This window comes from Lepisosteus platostomus, chromosome 16, assembly GCF_059453375.1.
Source record: "Lepisosteus platostomus isolate fLepPlt1 chromosome 16, fLepPlt1.hap1, whole genome shotgun sequence".
Classification (NCBI taxonomy): Eukaryota; Metazoa; Chordata; class Actinopteri; order Semionotiformes; family Lepisosteidae; genus Lepisosteus; species Lepisosteus platostomus.
The window spans coordinates 25816829-25833026 of NC_142626.1; the positions used below are offsets into that span (position 1 = coordinate 25816829).

The following is a 16198-nucleotide window of genomic DNA, read 5'->3' on the forward strand; positions in this document are numbered from 1 at the left end:
TATTTTTGTCGTTGTTGTTTTAGTAGTGTATGTGAATATAATATTGTAATGCTCTTGGGTTCACATGGGTATGCGATCTCGCCTCTGCCGCCTCAGGTCGGCCCCCCGCCGTTGGGGACTCTAACCTGGGCCAGCGTCACTCAACAGGGATCCAGCCAGTAGAGCTAAAGAGAAATCTCCCGTCAGCCCGACGGCTGCTATTCACAGGGAAGGGAGGTGACGTCACCGCGCTGGGAAGACGGCTCGCACAACCTGCAATGGTGGCCGTATGCATTGCAATATTAATGTAAATATACTGAGATTAAATGCAAGTTGTATTGTAGTTCATCTGGGATAAATAAACATGTACTGTGCTCATTGAACTTGAGGGGGTCCGAGGCTACGTGTCCTGAGAGAAAAAAAAGCTGAAAAGCGAGAATCAGGACAGCAGTGTGGAGAGATAGATAGATAATACTTCATTAATCCCGTAGGGAAATTGATGTGTTACGGCAGTCCAGCCCAAGACAAGTAAAACAGATTTCAGAATAGTTATAAAACAAAAGACAAACAAAATAAATAAAAATAAATAAATACATAGGTTTGTGCAAAATGTGCTGATCATAGTCACTGTAAAAAACAATAAAGTATGTGCAAAATGTGCATAAGTTTATACAGACTGATTGTCCAAAAACTACAATGGAGTAAACATGCTGTCCATAGAGGAGCAAATGAAGGGCTAACAGTCCAAGCCTAGGGCAGCGTTACACACCCTGACAGCCGCCGGGAGGAAAGACCTGCGGAAACGTTCCCTTGAACACCGTAGCTGGAGCAGTCTATTGCTAAATGTGCTCCGCTGCCCAGTAACAGTCCCATGAAGCGGATGAGAGGTGTTGTTCATGATGGCCTCTCAGCCACCACCTCCATGGGGTCAAGGCTCATCCCCAACACAGTGCCAGCCTTCTTGATGAGTTTATTGAGCCTATTTGCATCTTTTGTCATGATGCTGCTGCCCCAGCACACCACAGTGTAGAAGATGGCCGCCGCCACCACTGATTCATAAAAAATGTGTAGCAGTGTTCCACACACACCAAAGGACCTGAGTCTCCTAAGAAAATAGAGTTGGCTCTGACCTTTCTTGTACAGGGCATCAGTGTTACCAGAGCACTCCAGCTTATCATCCAGGTGTACCCCTAAGTACTTGTAGGAATGTACGCCCTCTATGTCCTCACCCTGGATGGAAACAGGGTTCAGCGGAGACTTATTCCTTCGAAAGACAAACCTGTTTTTTTTACTGACTTTACTTTTACCATCCAATATTAAAACACATTTTTTAAAAGTTTTTGAAATTACGAAATTTGGGGAATGTACAGTATCATCTTAACAAGCGTGCCAACGATGTTTTTGGTTAAAGAGACTCCGTACATTCCTTTATAGTGAATGTTGTTGTATCTTTTTAGTTTTTCTAACGGTTATTCATATATGTTGTTGGTTTGAGAAATTTCACAATGCAGCGTGGTCTGTATGCGTTTTTCAATTTTAAATTACAGAAAGTAAGGAGGATATTTGCTCATTGTAATATACTGGGAACACAAGCTTTGTGAAGTCATCTTGTGATCACTAGTAGAATTACGGTTGAAATTCCTGAAAAGTCTAATATAGTTGCAAAATGATGGCTGTTTCCAGTGGAGGCACTGCCAAATTAAAATTATCATTTTTTGTGCAATTGACTGAAGTGGGCCAACACATCGGTCACATTAAGAACCTAGGTCATCTCATGTATTATATACCATATGAATTTTATGTTACTGTATACCTCTGGTTATGGTTACACTTCTGTGCTGTGACACTAGCACACTTTCACTGCTATAGCACCTGCTCCTTTCTGACTCCCATGTTTAGTCTCTTCTCTAACCTTAGTCTGACCTTCAGCAGCCCTGCTGTTATGTTCAGGGTGAGTTATGTCAATAAGAAGAGAATTGTACCCAGAGCACTTTCCACTCCTTCTACAAGAGCAGGATAAACACAATCTCAGGTGGAGGGTCTGTAGTGTTTGAGGGGTTGATGAAGAGCACGATCTCACTAGAATTCCTCTAGTAGGCTGGGCAAACATTCAAGGGGAAAATTCTTCCATGAGGAGGGTACCTTTAAAGCGGAGACGATGGCTCCAAAAACTTTAGGTGCTCCCTCTCTTTAAAGCCCTATCCAATTACGAAAACAGTACATACAGTTAAAATTCAAAATGAACTAAGAACTAAACATCCCATTTAAAATGCAGAACAAAAAATCAGTCACATTACTTTGGGCCTGAGTTTGGAAAGCTTTACCTACAGTAGCTTAACCGTCCTATGGATGAGACTTAAAACAGAGGTCCTGACTCTCTGTGGTCATTAAAAATCCCAAGGCGTTTCTCGAGAAGAGTAGTGGTGTAACCCCGGCCAGCGTTCTGGCCAAATTTCCCATTGGCCCTTACCAATCATGGCCTCCTAATAATCCCCATCTATGAATTGGCTTCATCACTCTGCTCTCCTCCCCAATGATAGCTGATGTGTGGTGAGTGTTCTGGCGCACTATGACTGCTGTTGCATCATCCAGGTGGATGCTGCACATTGGTGGTGGTGGAGGGAAGTCCCTATTACCTGTAAAGCGCTTTGAGTGGAGTGTCCAGAAAAGCGCTATATAAGTGTAATTAATTATTATTATTATAACCTACCAGCAACAAAGTGAAATTTACACTAAATGGTACCTCAAACTGTCAGTTACATGACTCTGTAAGTCACTGGAGGCAGGAAGAAGACTCACCTTCACTCTGGCTGCCTGACTTGTTGCCATCTTTAACCATTCCGTGTTCGAATCGCAGTGGGTGAGAGAGAGTAAGGAGAAACACAAACAGAAAAAAAGTGAATCCCAGTTACCATACAAATAGATTTTTGTGGTAAGGGGGAGTAAAACATCTGTATTTACAGTATGCTAGTAATTAGAGTAAGATTTACTGAATAGTTTAAATTTAAACATAAATATAAAGTTAAACTCTCGACAAACAGAGTTATGTTGGAAATGCACAATTTTTCTGGAGCAGAAATACAAATAGAAAATCAGTATTGATCAAGGTCTCAAAACAAACAAGAAAAAGAGCATTATCAGAGAGCAATTACTTTGTGATAATTTTTTATTGTATTTATGAGCAATCTAATTTCTTATTCTTTTAAACAGTGAGATTTCAGCTGCAAAATATCACACCAGAGACAGCACTAGCACTGCTTACCATAGAAGTTCAGGAAAGGGTGAATTAAGCCATAATGCAATAATTCGGTGTTCAGAAATAACTGTCTACAATGTGCATATATTAATGTAAACATGCTGGAAACTTCACAATTAAAGAGCTCTGTAGGACAAGAAACAAAAGATAGAGAAAACCTACGCATTTTAAGGCTGAAACTAAAAATTAAAATTTAGGACATGTTTAAGATGTAAATAAATTCAAAAATGCACATGAGCAAAATGTTCTAGAAATGGAGCTGATGTTACTTTGAAATAAGCAAACAGAAAAAAGTCATGACCAGACATAGTGCAGAAGAGGGATGCAGGGACACTTGCAAAAGCTTAGATATACAAAAAATCAGAGAAAGCTGTGTGTTACAAAAGAACGTCTGAACCTGAAGCAGAGAGTGAGGGGCTAAGGGGGGGTAAGTCAGGATTTTTTTGCAACACATAAAATACATTTTTCCAAGAAAGTAATTTAGCCTGTCACTAATGGAACCACTAAATAAAGACATAAATATAGAAATCTTAACATTTTTTATTCAATATTGGTAGCAGGATGAATTTAGGAATCAGCAGCTGTCAAGTTAAGATCAATGTATATTTTGTCACTGCGTTGGTAAAAGATGGTAACAGTGAAAACAGGTATTTAGAAATGACTCATTTCAAGAAGGAGATTATAATTATAAATCTAACAGGATAATGAAAGCATAGAAAATATGTACAGTTAGATTGATCAAATCAGTATGCAAAGCCATTTAGAAAAGAGGGTGTGAGAAGAGTGACAAACCAGTATAGTTTAGATCTTTTTTTCTTAACCAGGGAAAATCTGATCATGTTTCTCTACAACAGTAGTAATAAACTTTATTTTATTATTATCTCAAGCATCTCAAAACAATATAGCAGGTGTAAAAACAGTTATAAGGACCACAAATTACAAAGTAAATACATTTAAGAAAGACAAGCAGTTAGACGTGCTACCAAAGTTAGAAAATGAAGCAGATACAGACACTAAAAAACAGCCTTTCTAAAAATAAAGGTTTTGAGTTTAGATTTCAATGCACTCAGGGTGGGTGACTCTGATATCACTGTGGATACAAATCCAGAGCTCTGGGGTGCAGCTAGAGAAGGTCTTGTCACCCACAAAATGTAGGTGTTCTTGAGGACAGCTAGAAGACCAGTGTCAGATTGACAAAAGTGGGAAAGAGACAGAAAACAAGCCAAACAGGTACTGAATGAGGATGAGGATTTTGAAGTTTACTCAAAACCTGTTAGGAAGCCGGTGGAAGGACTTGAAGATAGGCGTGATGCAACCTGATCGGGATTCTGGCTGTGAAATTCTGAATACTGTATATTGGAGATGGCTAGGTGTGGATTTAATTACCCCAGTAAACAGGATGTGCAGTCATCAATTCTAGAAAAAAGAAGCCCTTCTGGTTTCTCTAGTTCCCTTTAAAAGAAAGAAAATCAGTGTGATGTTCCACAATGCAGCTTTTTTTAATGCTACATGGCCGGTATTTACATATGATATTCGTGATTTAAACCAATTAATACAAGCAGTTTTTGAGGATTTAAGTTAGTTAGTTATTGCAGGGTGCAGAGCATTAGGAGTTATTTACAAGCTATTAACAGCGTGTCTGAGGAGCTCTTGCAAAAAAAAAACCAACATATGCAAAATAACAGCATACAGGTATATTAGAAATGAAGTTCAGGTGGGTAGCTGCGTTAGCATGCGTAGGCTGTGTAGCGGCAATGCTTGTTAATAAGACAGAATTAAGTGTTGCTGTGCTTTCCTAAATGAGGCCCCATCTTTCTCTTCATCTCTGTGGTGCAGCCACAGAGAAGCTATTCATGCAGGCTGATTTAAAGATGTTTACTTTTGATAAGAGACAGCTCCCAAATGGGGATGCAGTTAGCTAAGCCTGGCTATCATGATCTGTGGTCATCCATTGGCGCCTATCTGTCTAGGGAGTGCCAAATGGACATTTGGACTGCATTCCTAAGTGTCAGGAGTAAGTGACTCATATCTCACCTTGATCAACCAATCAGGAACTGGTAGGGCAGAGTAACCCACCTGGGTCTCTGATGCCCATAAAACTTTCAGCCAATGAACGAGCTGAAGTTCCTCCAGGTAAAAACAGGCAACACAGAGAGCCTGTAGGACTATTCCAGAAGGAGACTATTCGAGAGACTATTCTAAAGAGAATTCCAAAAGGAGAATTCCAGGGGTGCGAGACAATTCCAGGGCAGGACGGCCCAGGCGCAGAAGGCTCCCAAGGGCAGGGCATTCTCGCAGCGCGCCTCCTGACCATCCTGAGACTCAGCCCAGACAACCATGGAACGGCCAGTGTGTCCGAGTGCCAGAACTTTCCTTTGTTCTAAGAGTCGAGAGCGGAGGTTGCCACGAGTAACCAGAGGATCCACCTGAGGTTAGCATCAGCAACAAGCCTCGTGAACAGGTCAGAACTGTGGACAGCTGAATCACTATTCAGAACTAGCGCTTCATCAGGAACGTACCGGTCCTCTTCCTGATTTGCTTGGACCCACAGTCATCTTTTCTCCTGTGCACAAACTTTGCTAGTTAAAGCCAACACTAACTATCCGGTCAGTGAGCATCAGCAGCACACCGTCGCAAGCAGCACAGCACAGCCTGGCACGGAGCCAGAGAGCCCGCAGGAGATCTGAATCCCCTGAGATTGGATGAGTATTCAACTTCAATGCATTACAGCTCGAGAATTCAATTGTTATCCCAACCAGTTGATATCAATTTAATTCCTAAGAGTTATGTACTTGTTTTGAGTATCCAATGTAGAAGTTATAATCAAGTTCATTTACGAAACGGTCTAAATGAGTGATATACTGAACGTATGTCCTCTTGATATATGTAACTCTTCGTAACTGAATGAATATATATCTTTTGTATTCTGATAACCCTCACAATAAGATCTGTTAGGTTTACATGCATATTTTATGTATTAATAAATGTATTCTTGTGTATTAGTACCTGTGTGTGTGTGTTGTTTGAGTTATACCGCATGGTTGGATTCTAAAGCCATTAAAAGAATCATTTTGTGACTTACTGCTAAAATTAATAATTGTCCCAGTAAATGCCCAAAACCCTACAGAACTGGTGCCTCGTGAGAGCACACTACAGCTGCAAAGGAACAAGTAATAGGTTTATATTTAATGCTGAAAAAAAGAAGAAAGAGAACACAACATTTCGGCCAAGGAGCCTTCTTCAGGTGTGAGGGAGACAAGGCAGTAGGCAAAGGTAATATAGTGGGAGAACAAAGGCTGGGAGGGAGGAGTAGTGAGAGGCGGGAGCAGGGGGCAGAAAGAGAGGCCAATCAAGAGGTGTGAAGTCAGAATAGGTGTCGAGAGGTGTGAAATGAAACTTCCAACGAATGGAGAAAATTTAGAAGAATAGTAGTCTGTCGTTAAGAGAAGGGGGAAGTTGTGATCCTAGCCTCAGGATAAGTTTGGTTTTGGTAGTCTTTCTGATGTATGAGTTCGGAAAACCGTCTTTAAGAACACAGACGGAGAGATTAGAGTGGTCGTGGCCGTAAGAGGTGAAATGAGAAACAATGGGCTTGGAGAGATCTTTAATCTTCACAGCCCTGACGTGTTCTCTGAAGCCGTCTCCGAGTCTCCTTCCTGTTTCTCCAATGTAGATGGCTGGGCATTTACTGCAAGAGATACAGTAAATAAGGTTGCTGGAGGTACAAGATGCCATCTGGGTGATCCGGAATTGTCCTGAGCGGCCTTGAATGAGTGTGGTGTTGGATGTGTACTTGCAGGTGATACAGCGAGCTCTGTTGCAAGGGTAAGTGCATGCAAGGTATGCAAATGAATGCAAGGTATAGGGATATTCAAGGTATGGTTAGAATAAGAGATGCCAGGTTGCAGACACTGAAGAAGAAGGACAGAAAGGTTGAAAAAGCAGCAAGGGAGGATGTACAGACAAAAGATCTACAAGCAGTAGAGTTGAGAAAGTAAGAGGGGCTTGGAACAGTGAGAAGGAATAAATAAATAACTAAGAAGTAAGCTGGAATGTGGACCTGAAACATCCTGTAGTATCTGTATACCTGTAGATGAAATGAAGAATGAAGAGGAGATGGGATACGGATGAAAATTACAATGGGGTTTTCAGTTTTTCAAAGTAGGGTAAAGGTTTAATCTAGAATAACTGAATGGCTTAAAAATGTTATCTGCAGGCTGCAACAAATGGCAGGTATATTAAGATTAGACAAAGATTATTTGGTACCATCAGAACATGTAGTAGATGAAAAGGCAAAGGTTAAAAGTAAGTTCTCATGGAGCATGTTAAGACTAGAGATGTAGGTAGGAAAAAGATAATTTGGGGAAAGCTGAGGAATACACTGAGAACAAGAACACTTCCTTAGAACGCTAGGCATGCTTTTGACAGGACTTACTGAATATCCACTGTTGGATGTTTACATAGTTACTGAAATGAGGATTGTATTTTAGATTTTGTGTAGTTGCTAGCATTCAACTGTGTTGGATGCACATAAATTGAAGGAATGGACAAACATAGCTGATGCTGATCCAGAGCCAGTATCTGAAGATATTTATATTTAGAGGCAATTTGTTTAAATACAGACTAGTTATGGATACTGAAGTGGAAAAGCTGTTTTGTTAAGCCAGCACTATAAAATAATTTATCCACAGCGAGATCCTGCCATCTCATAGTGGGTTTAATCACTGTGTATAGTTACACAATTCCTTTAGTTCCATCCATTTTCCAATCTCTTTATCCAGTACAGGGGAGCTGGAGCCTATCCCAGCAAACAACAGGCGCAAGGCAGAATACACAGAATACATCACAGGAAGACAAACAGACAGAAACACACACACTCACACCAGTGTCAGTATTCCCATAAGCCAATTAACCTACCATTATGTAGGTACCTGTAGAGTACCTGGAGAAAACCCACATGAACCCATAGAGAACATGCAAACTCCACATATACTGTATTGAACCTGGGGCCCCAGCACTGCAGGATAGCAATGCTAACCACTGTGTCACCATTAGAAATGGATGGATAGCTTAGTTATCTTTCTAGTTCAAAGATTTGCATGCATAATTTAATTTTGAAAACCACTGAGACATCTGGTGCTATTAGTTAATACATTTAAGTGTTATAAACATTTAAAATTATTGAAATTATTGATTATTTGTTGATAGAAAAATATTTTAAAATATATTATACCCTCATTTTTCTTTACTAATTGTATTTTACTTATTTTCCAATAATCAGATTTAATGTACATTTGAACAATGACTTGTATTTAAAATATTGAATGAAGTGAGACATAACATTCAGAAATAGTTTTGTGGTATTTGTTTTGATGACACTTTACTAAAACTGATAAAAACCTAAAGGCGCTTAAAATCTATAATATTTCCACGTCATGTCATTAGGAAGTACAATAAGCTCCTGCTTTGTTTAACAGTGGTTTAAAAAATAGATCTAAGTGGTCAGAACGTAGCAATCCTTAATGATAATGAAAGGACTTAGAAGTCAAAGAAAATGATTTACATTGCTTAATTTTAAAAACTAAATTATAAAGGCAGACGCGATCTGTGTCTTAAGCGTTCCAGGCTGCAGATGGCTCATTCTGTATTACGGAGCTCCGCGCCTCCTCCCTCTCTCGGTGCCACCTCTTCTCTGACGAGCATAGTGGGCGGGTTGCTATTTTCTCAGACTCTGAGAAAAAGACCTGCTGATCTGCTTCATACCATAGGAAAATAGTAGATCATTTTTTTCTTTGTGTTTATGAAATTCAAGTGTTTTAAACGTTTAATTAAAAAGTAACTTACAGCATAAGTTTCCAAGCTGATCACGAGGAAGAAAAATCTCCCGTTTTGTGCGCATGAGAAGTGTTTTTAACTAAACCAATTTTTATACCTTTAAAGTCTTGCAATTCCTAAGTTAGGCAGGGAAACGTCATTTTTTCTTTTTTATTTTTTTTTTCTAATAAAAAATGTCACCCATGGTGCCTCCAGTTAAACTGTAGATTCTTGTGTGTGTCTGTGTGTTTTGATTATGTTACAAGTGAGTCTTTCATGTGTAAAAAGTGTGCAGTGTTGTATATTTTGGGGAGGAATGGGGTTTGTTTAGTTTCATTATCATTTTCTTTTTTTTCGTTTTAGTGGGATTTGTACAGTATATAGGGGTTGTGTGTGTATGCTGTTTACTTCACATTATTATTATCATTATTGTTGTTATTATTATTTTATGTGTTGTTATGCTTAAAACCTTGTTTTTTTTTTCTTCAAAGTTTCTTCAAAATATCTACAAACAACAATAAAAAGTCTCCAATTGACTTACTCCAGTGTTGGTAATTAACATGGATTAATAAACCATTTGAAGTAAAACAACAACAACAACCCTATAACTAACTAAAAATAACTATAAGAAAATGACATAATAATAAAATATAATAATAAATATGAAGCAATTTTCATTATGTTTAAAAGTCAAATTGTTTCTTTCTGTTTCCCTTTTCCAGTCATTGTAGCTCCGTATGTCTCCGTTTCCTACTGTCTCCCTTCCTGACAGTTTCTTCTCATCTTTCTTCTTCTTGACCCCAAACTTGAAGCAGCTGTTATCTTCATCTTCCTCATCCATGGACACTCTGAGATGGATAATGATATGATGTTGTATATTTCTGCTGACCTGGGTGTTGGAGTGAAGGAAGATTTGGATGAGCTGTGCAGATGTTCAGCTGTACTCTTGTGTTTTTGTCTGCAGGATGGAGATCTGTGGACTAACAGAGAGATGTTATGAAGATCTGGCCTCTGTTCTTCAGTCTCAACACTCCAGTCTGAGAGACCTGGATCTGAGTTACAATAACCTGGGGGATTCAGGAACGAAACTGCTGTCTGCAGCTCTGAGGGATCCCAACTGTAAATTAACAACATTGAAGTAAGTGAACTCTGGTGATTTCTTTGTATTTTATTGTTTCATGGAGATATGCTGAGACACAGAACATTCCCTTTTCACATGCATTAGAAAAGAAACACCTAGGAAGTACAGAACAAAAAAGGAGGTCATCTAGAAACACAAAAAACTATTACACAATTATATACAAGTTCTTGTTTGTGGCTTCTTTGTAAATATCTCATTACTGAGAGACTCGACATGCAATCTTTCCCATTTTGCCCATCTTTTTTACATATGTGTATACAGTATGTTGTTGTTGATTTATAATTCTGTGGGTGATATTCTCCATGAGATTTCATTCATAGAGTCCTTCTTCATTTGATCACAAGGTCTGTCCAGCTTTAACCAGTTTATTGTGATTTATTTCATGGCTGCAGTCCTGACAGTTCTAAACAAGTATCTTTCTGCCTCTGAAGGCAGTTCATCTGGTGTTTGTCCCAGAAGAAAAATGACTCCTCCTGAGGATTTTTTTATATTTCTTCACGAATCTTTTCCCCATTTATTTTCATTCCAAAAGCTGTTTATAATATGTCAGGTTTTCCTTGCAATTCTTCCAACAGTTTGTGCTCCCAAATTTATAATATTTGGCTTGTAATTGGTGTTTCTTCCAATACTGAATGTATTAACTTTACCCATATTCTCTCCATGAATGTGAATTGGTGTATTTATGCAGATTTGTTTTAGATCAGGTTTTAGAGTCTTCAATTGCTTTGTAAGTGCCAAACTCCTTTTCTCACCTGCGTCTTACTCTTGTTTTCCTCCTGTATTTTCTGATATTTTATATACATCTGAAAGGATGTAGCTGTGGAAATAAGTTAGGTATGCAAAATTTATCAATTTGTTAATCTCTCATCTTAAAGTCCATTTACTACTTCTCAGCTTTCTCCAGTGTTTTCTCCTCTCTCTCTGTACTTTGACCTTGCCTGTTTGACCACATCTTGGACTGATCCCTGTGCTTTGAACCCTGCATTTTAAATGGCTCTCCTTCAGACTCTCCCTGGTGCTTTAATCAGTTCCTCTCAGCTCAACGCCTGCCTTTTCGAGTTTTGAGTTTTCGAGTTTGACTTTCGCCTGCCTACCCTACTTGCTTCCAGAAGAGCAAAGTAAAGTATTATGAAAATAAAAAAATCTGCAATTTAAATACAGTAATCACATTGAAAAGAATTTGTATTGTGAAAAAAGTAACTAAAAAGTAACTAAAACTAAAAAGTAAAAAGGAACAGTCGTTTTGAGGGGTTGAGAGAAATAGCATGGGAACCTGACTTTAAACCACATAAAATAGATGATTTAGTAATGGTCATTGGGGAGCATAAGGAAGATCTGGAACAAAACAGAAATCCTGAAAGGACATTCTTTCTTGCTCTCTTCATCCTTCCCAAGATTAGTCCATTCCATCTATTGAAATCTTGCTTCAGCTGATTTTCTAACTCCTTTCAGTCACATTTTAATGTTTTCTAAGTTTCTGGGTATTGAAATTGCTCAACATTTTATCTTATCGCAATCCTATTGTACAGTAATTTTATTTTTGATCTCCAGGGATATAGATTCCCCAATAACATTGCTTCATAAATTCCTTTGTTTAATTCCTATTCTGAAAAGTTGCTGTAGTCTGTGAGAACAGGAAAAGATGTTGTTTGTACATTGCATTGCATGTAGCTGTTGTAACAGAAAGAATAAGGTTCTTGATCCTGAGATGAAGTAAAACAGATGAGTTTATTGCATGCAAGGAACAATAAAGCCGAAGTCTTGTTTCCCGCAAGAAACAACAAAACCGAAGTATTGTTCCCCGTACTGGTACAAACTTTTGGGTTATATAGTGTCTTCTTCTCCGTTTCTGACGTCACTCGGTCTGATGGTAAAGAGGGGGGTTCATGGTATTTGGCCAGTTTACGATGTCCTGGCCAAATGGTCAGTTTAAGATTACACCCAGGGGGGTTCCTAGCTTGCATCTGCAATCCTTATTAGTTAACCCCCTTTCCTGCCATAAACCCCAGCTTGTGACTTAGAAGTCTAAACCGCATACAGAAAGGATTAAATTCAAACCCCCGTCTTCACATCTTTCTTCATTCCCCCCTTATAAAATACGGCATACGTCAGTGTAGCCTATTTTATACATACAATGTCAGGGCAGATCTTTTCTTTCTAGGTGAACAGGTATGTATTGCCATGACATTGTACATTCCACGGTTATAGCAAGATGTGATACGTGTTTTTGTGCACGTGATGATTACAATTACACATATAAGCAAAACTATTCCTACAAATAAACACTGTAAAAAAGGTTCCACCCCAGGCCCCAAACACAGACTTTACCCAAGACCCAATTCCCCAATTTTCAGTATAATAGTCCTGATATTTCTGTCCCTCATTGTAAATGTGTTGGGCCAGATCTGAGATGTGCTCAGAATTATCAGGAATATATGTGCAGCATTCAGTGCCAATTACTGCAAAAGTTCCTCCTTGGGCCGCCAGTACATAATCTAAAGGTAGTCGGTTCTGCATGGCCACTGTTCTGAGGGCTACCATCTCATCATCAACAGCCTTCAGACTAGATGAGGTAGAATTTGCTAATTCCTCTAAAGTCGAGGCCATTTGAATTAACTCTCGACTCAGAAAGTTCATGCCGGCTTGTGGAAATATTATACCTAAATAATATACCCAATCAGCCAATTTTCTTTGTGGTCTGTGGTTAGGTCCGAAGGGGCTGTGGGTTTGAACACGGATATGAGGAACCACATATCCTAAATAACATGAGCCAGACCACTGGGCTGGCAACCATGGGTAGGCTCGTTTTCCACAAATGAAATATGTTCCGTTTGGCGCTCCCCATGCCTCTGAAAATAAGAAGCTTATACCGAATTGTGGGGTGTCCCGATCCCATCCTGAAATTTGGAAGGTAGAGGTGGATATATCTGCAGCGATGGTAAGGTTGCAATGACTCCATCCAACCAAGTGCAGACCATTAGTGTGCTGAAAACATATGTTTCCCTCAAGTTCCTTATTTAGAGTCAGGTATGGTGGTGTATGGCTTCTGTTATACTTAGGAGCGTAAGAGCCTGTGAAACTCGTGGGCTCTAAGCCTCGCTCCTGTAGATATTGTAATGTTGTGCAAGTTAAAGTCGTGTTATGGCATCCCCCATAGTTTGTCATATTAAAATCTCCTATATTATCTCTCCAAATGATCATTCCTATGACTTCTTCGAGACGCCAAGGAATGGCCCCCATAGGAAGTCCTCCCTGTACATATTTGGGTAATGCGGCACACACCCAGCAGGCACTTTGGTTGGTTTTCTTAGCTGTCAGATAGGAGAGGCCTAAAAAGGAATTAATTCCATGTTCTCCTTTGTGGGAGAGATGATCATTAATCCCTGTGGAACATAGTCCTACAGCAACAATTATCGTTATTAACAGAAATGATTTCAGAGTCTGTAACTGGGGATGAGGCTCGTCGGCAGTGTGACGCGTGGATCCAGCGATCTTTTCCTTCCACTCGAACCGCAGACTCAGTTGTCAACAGGATCTGGTAGGATCCGTCCCACCTGGGCTGGAGAACCTGTGAGGGAAATTTCCTGATCCACACCCACTCTCCTAGGATGAGGTCGTGCCCTCCTTCAGGTGGTGGTCCCCACGCCTCCAGGACCTGCTCGCGGGCTCCTTGGGTGGCCTCTGTCAGCAACTTGCAATACTGTAACAGAGAATCAGTTAGTATACTCAAACCTACTCTGTCATGTCCTGGAGAGTTACCAATGCATCAATGCATCCACCCAGGGGATCCCTCCCAGGTGGTACTTTGTCAATTTAGCTTTCAAAGTTCGGTTCACCCGTTCCACCATGCCGGAGGACTGCAGGTGATGAGGGCAATGCAGGTCCCATTTGATCCCTAGTAGGTCTGCCACCACCTGACACACTTTTCCAGTAAAATGTGTGCCCTGGTCTGAGTCTATGCGACATGGGAGTCCCCATCGGGGAATTACTTCTGTCACAAGATATTTGGCAGTTGTCTGCGCAGTCTCTCGTTTGACAGGGACAGCCTCCACCCATCTAGAAAACTGGTCCACCATCACTAGGAGGCCTGTTTTCCCTTTACAGGGTGGCAGTGAACAATAGTCTATTTGCCAGTTTCTAAAGGGCCCCTCGGGTGCAGGACGTCGAAGATTAAGAGCCCAAACCGGCGGTGCTCCAGAGGCTTTTTGGCACTCTCCACAGCGTTGTACCACATCAGCTGCGAAGGGTGTGAAGCCTGTGCCCACCCAGCTCTGAGCAAAGCGTCGAGTCATTTGGCTAACACCTGGGTGCCCTGTGGAGTGTATTTGCTGTGCCAGGTAGGGCATTAGTTGCTTGGGACAGGCGGGTCTGCCTGTACGCTGGCACCTCCAGGTCCCATCCTTCTGCAGCCCCACATTGCGTTCCATCCAGGTCCATTTCTCAATCCTTGGGGCCTGGGCCTGGAGCTCGCTGAGCTGTTCCGTCCGGAGTGCCTGTATGTTCACTGTGCAAACTGAAATAATCTGAAGAGGTTTTTCTATAGACCACTCCTCCCATTGCCCCCAGGCAGCTTGACGTGCTGTCCAGTCTGCCAGCTTATTGCCCCTGGCCTCGGGAGTGTCCTCTCTGCTGTGGCCCTTACATTTGACTACAGCTAACTGCTTTGGGAGTTGGAGAGCTGCAAGCAGCTCAGACACCAGATCCGCATTCTTTACCGGAGTGCCAGCAGAGGTTAAAAAATCCCTATTACTCCATAACCTTCCAAAGTCATGGCATACTCCAAATGCATATCGTGAGTCTGTGTATATTGTGGTGGTCTTGCCTTTTGCTAATTTACAGGCTTCCACCAAAGCTTTCAGTTCAGCTCGCTGTGCTGACATGGGTACCTCAAATCTTCCCCCACATTGGATATCATGTTCTGTAGTCACAGCCCAACCCGCTTTCCTCTCCCCACTAGAATTTATGAATGAAGTTCCATCAGTGAAGAGGATGAGGTCTTCATTCCTTAGTGGTTGCTCGGCTATTTTGATGCCCTCATCTTCTCCCATTGCCCAAACATCACAGCTGTGTTCTAACATATAGGCTTCTGATGGGTCAGGTAACAATGTGGCTGGATTTAGAGCTCCTTCACGTTCAATGGTAATATTTGGAGCCTCTAACAAGACCTGCCACTTGCTCCATCATATCGCATTAACCTGACTGACCCGATTCAGGGACATGAGGGTGTATACCGCATGTGGGCATCGAACAATCAGTTGTTGATCTAGCACTATGTTATTGACTGCCTGTACTGCTAGACAGACGGCCTGAACGGCTCATAGACATGGTCCCCAACCCCTGGCTACCTCGTCCAAGGATCCAGAGTAATACCCTACCGGGCGGTACCTACCCCCATGTTCCTGTGTTAGTACAGCTGTCCAAAATCCATTCTTTTCACTTACGTAGAGGTAGAATGGTTGATCTGTCTGAGGAAACCCCAATGCAGGAGCCTGTAACAGAGCTTGTTTTAAATCATTAAAAGCGTGTTCAGCTTCAGGACTCCAAGCAATAGGATCAAGGGACCTCCCTCCCCCCTTTAATAGGTCTGTAAGTTGTTTGGCCCTTTCGGAAAAAGCATCAACCTAATTTCTATTGAAATTGCACAGACCCAGAAATGATCGGAGCTCTCTCACCGTACTAGGGTGTGTTCAGATTGCCTGGGCCCGATCTTCTGTCAATTCTCTTTTTCCCTGACTAATCTTCTGTCCCAAGTAAATTACGGTGTCTAGGCATAACTGTGCTTTGCTATAACTAGCCTTGTTTCCTTTTTTAACCAAATGGTCGAGCAAAATTTGGAGGTCCTTCTTGTGGGTTTCCTCGTCAGGAGACGCGATTAAAATATCATCCACATATTGGATAACGACGGAGGACACTTGAGGCAACTCCCGGAGATGCCTCCGAAGTGCGATGTGATACACGGTGGGGCTGTTAAGAAACCCCTGTGGTAACCTGGTCCAAGTATATTGTTC

The 16198-nt window shown here is 41.0% G+C and overlaps 2 protein-coding genes across 25 annotated transcripts in view; one reads left to right on the plus strand and one right to left on the minus strand.

The window, feature by feature from the left end:
- LOC148647083 (NACHT, LRR and PYD domains-containing protein 3-like) overlaps positions 1-16198 on the minus strand; it is a 1669284-nt gene that overhangs the window by 1622090 nt on the left and 30996 nt on the right. The window lies entirely within an intron of this gene.
- Positions 1-16198, plus strand: part of LOC148647098 (ribonuclease inhibitor-like) — a 465740-nt gene that overhangs the window by 385917 nt on the left and 63625 nt on the right. For all 8 annotated transcript variants that reach the window (XM_088609322.1, XM_088609323.1, XM_088609324.1 and 5 more), the window contains one exon: positions 10014-10187. In XM_088609322.1, the coding sequence (XP_088465448.1) occupies positions 10014-10187 (174 nt within the window). The remainder of the gene's footprint in view (positions 1-10013; positions 10188-16198) is intronic.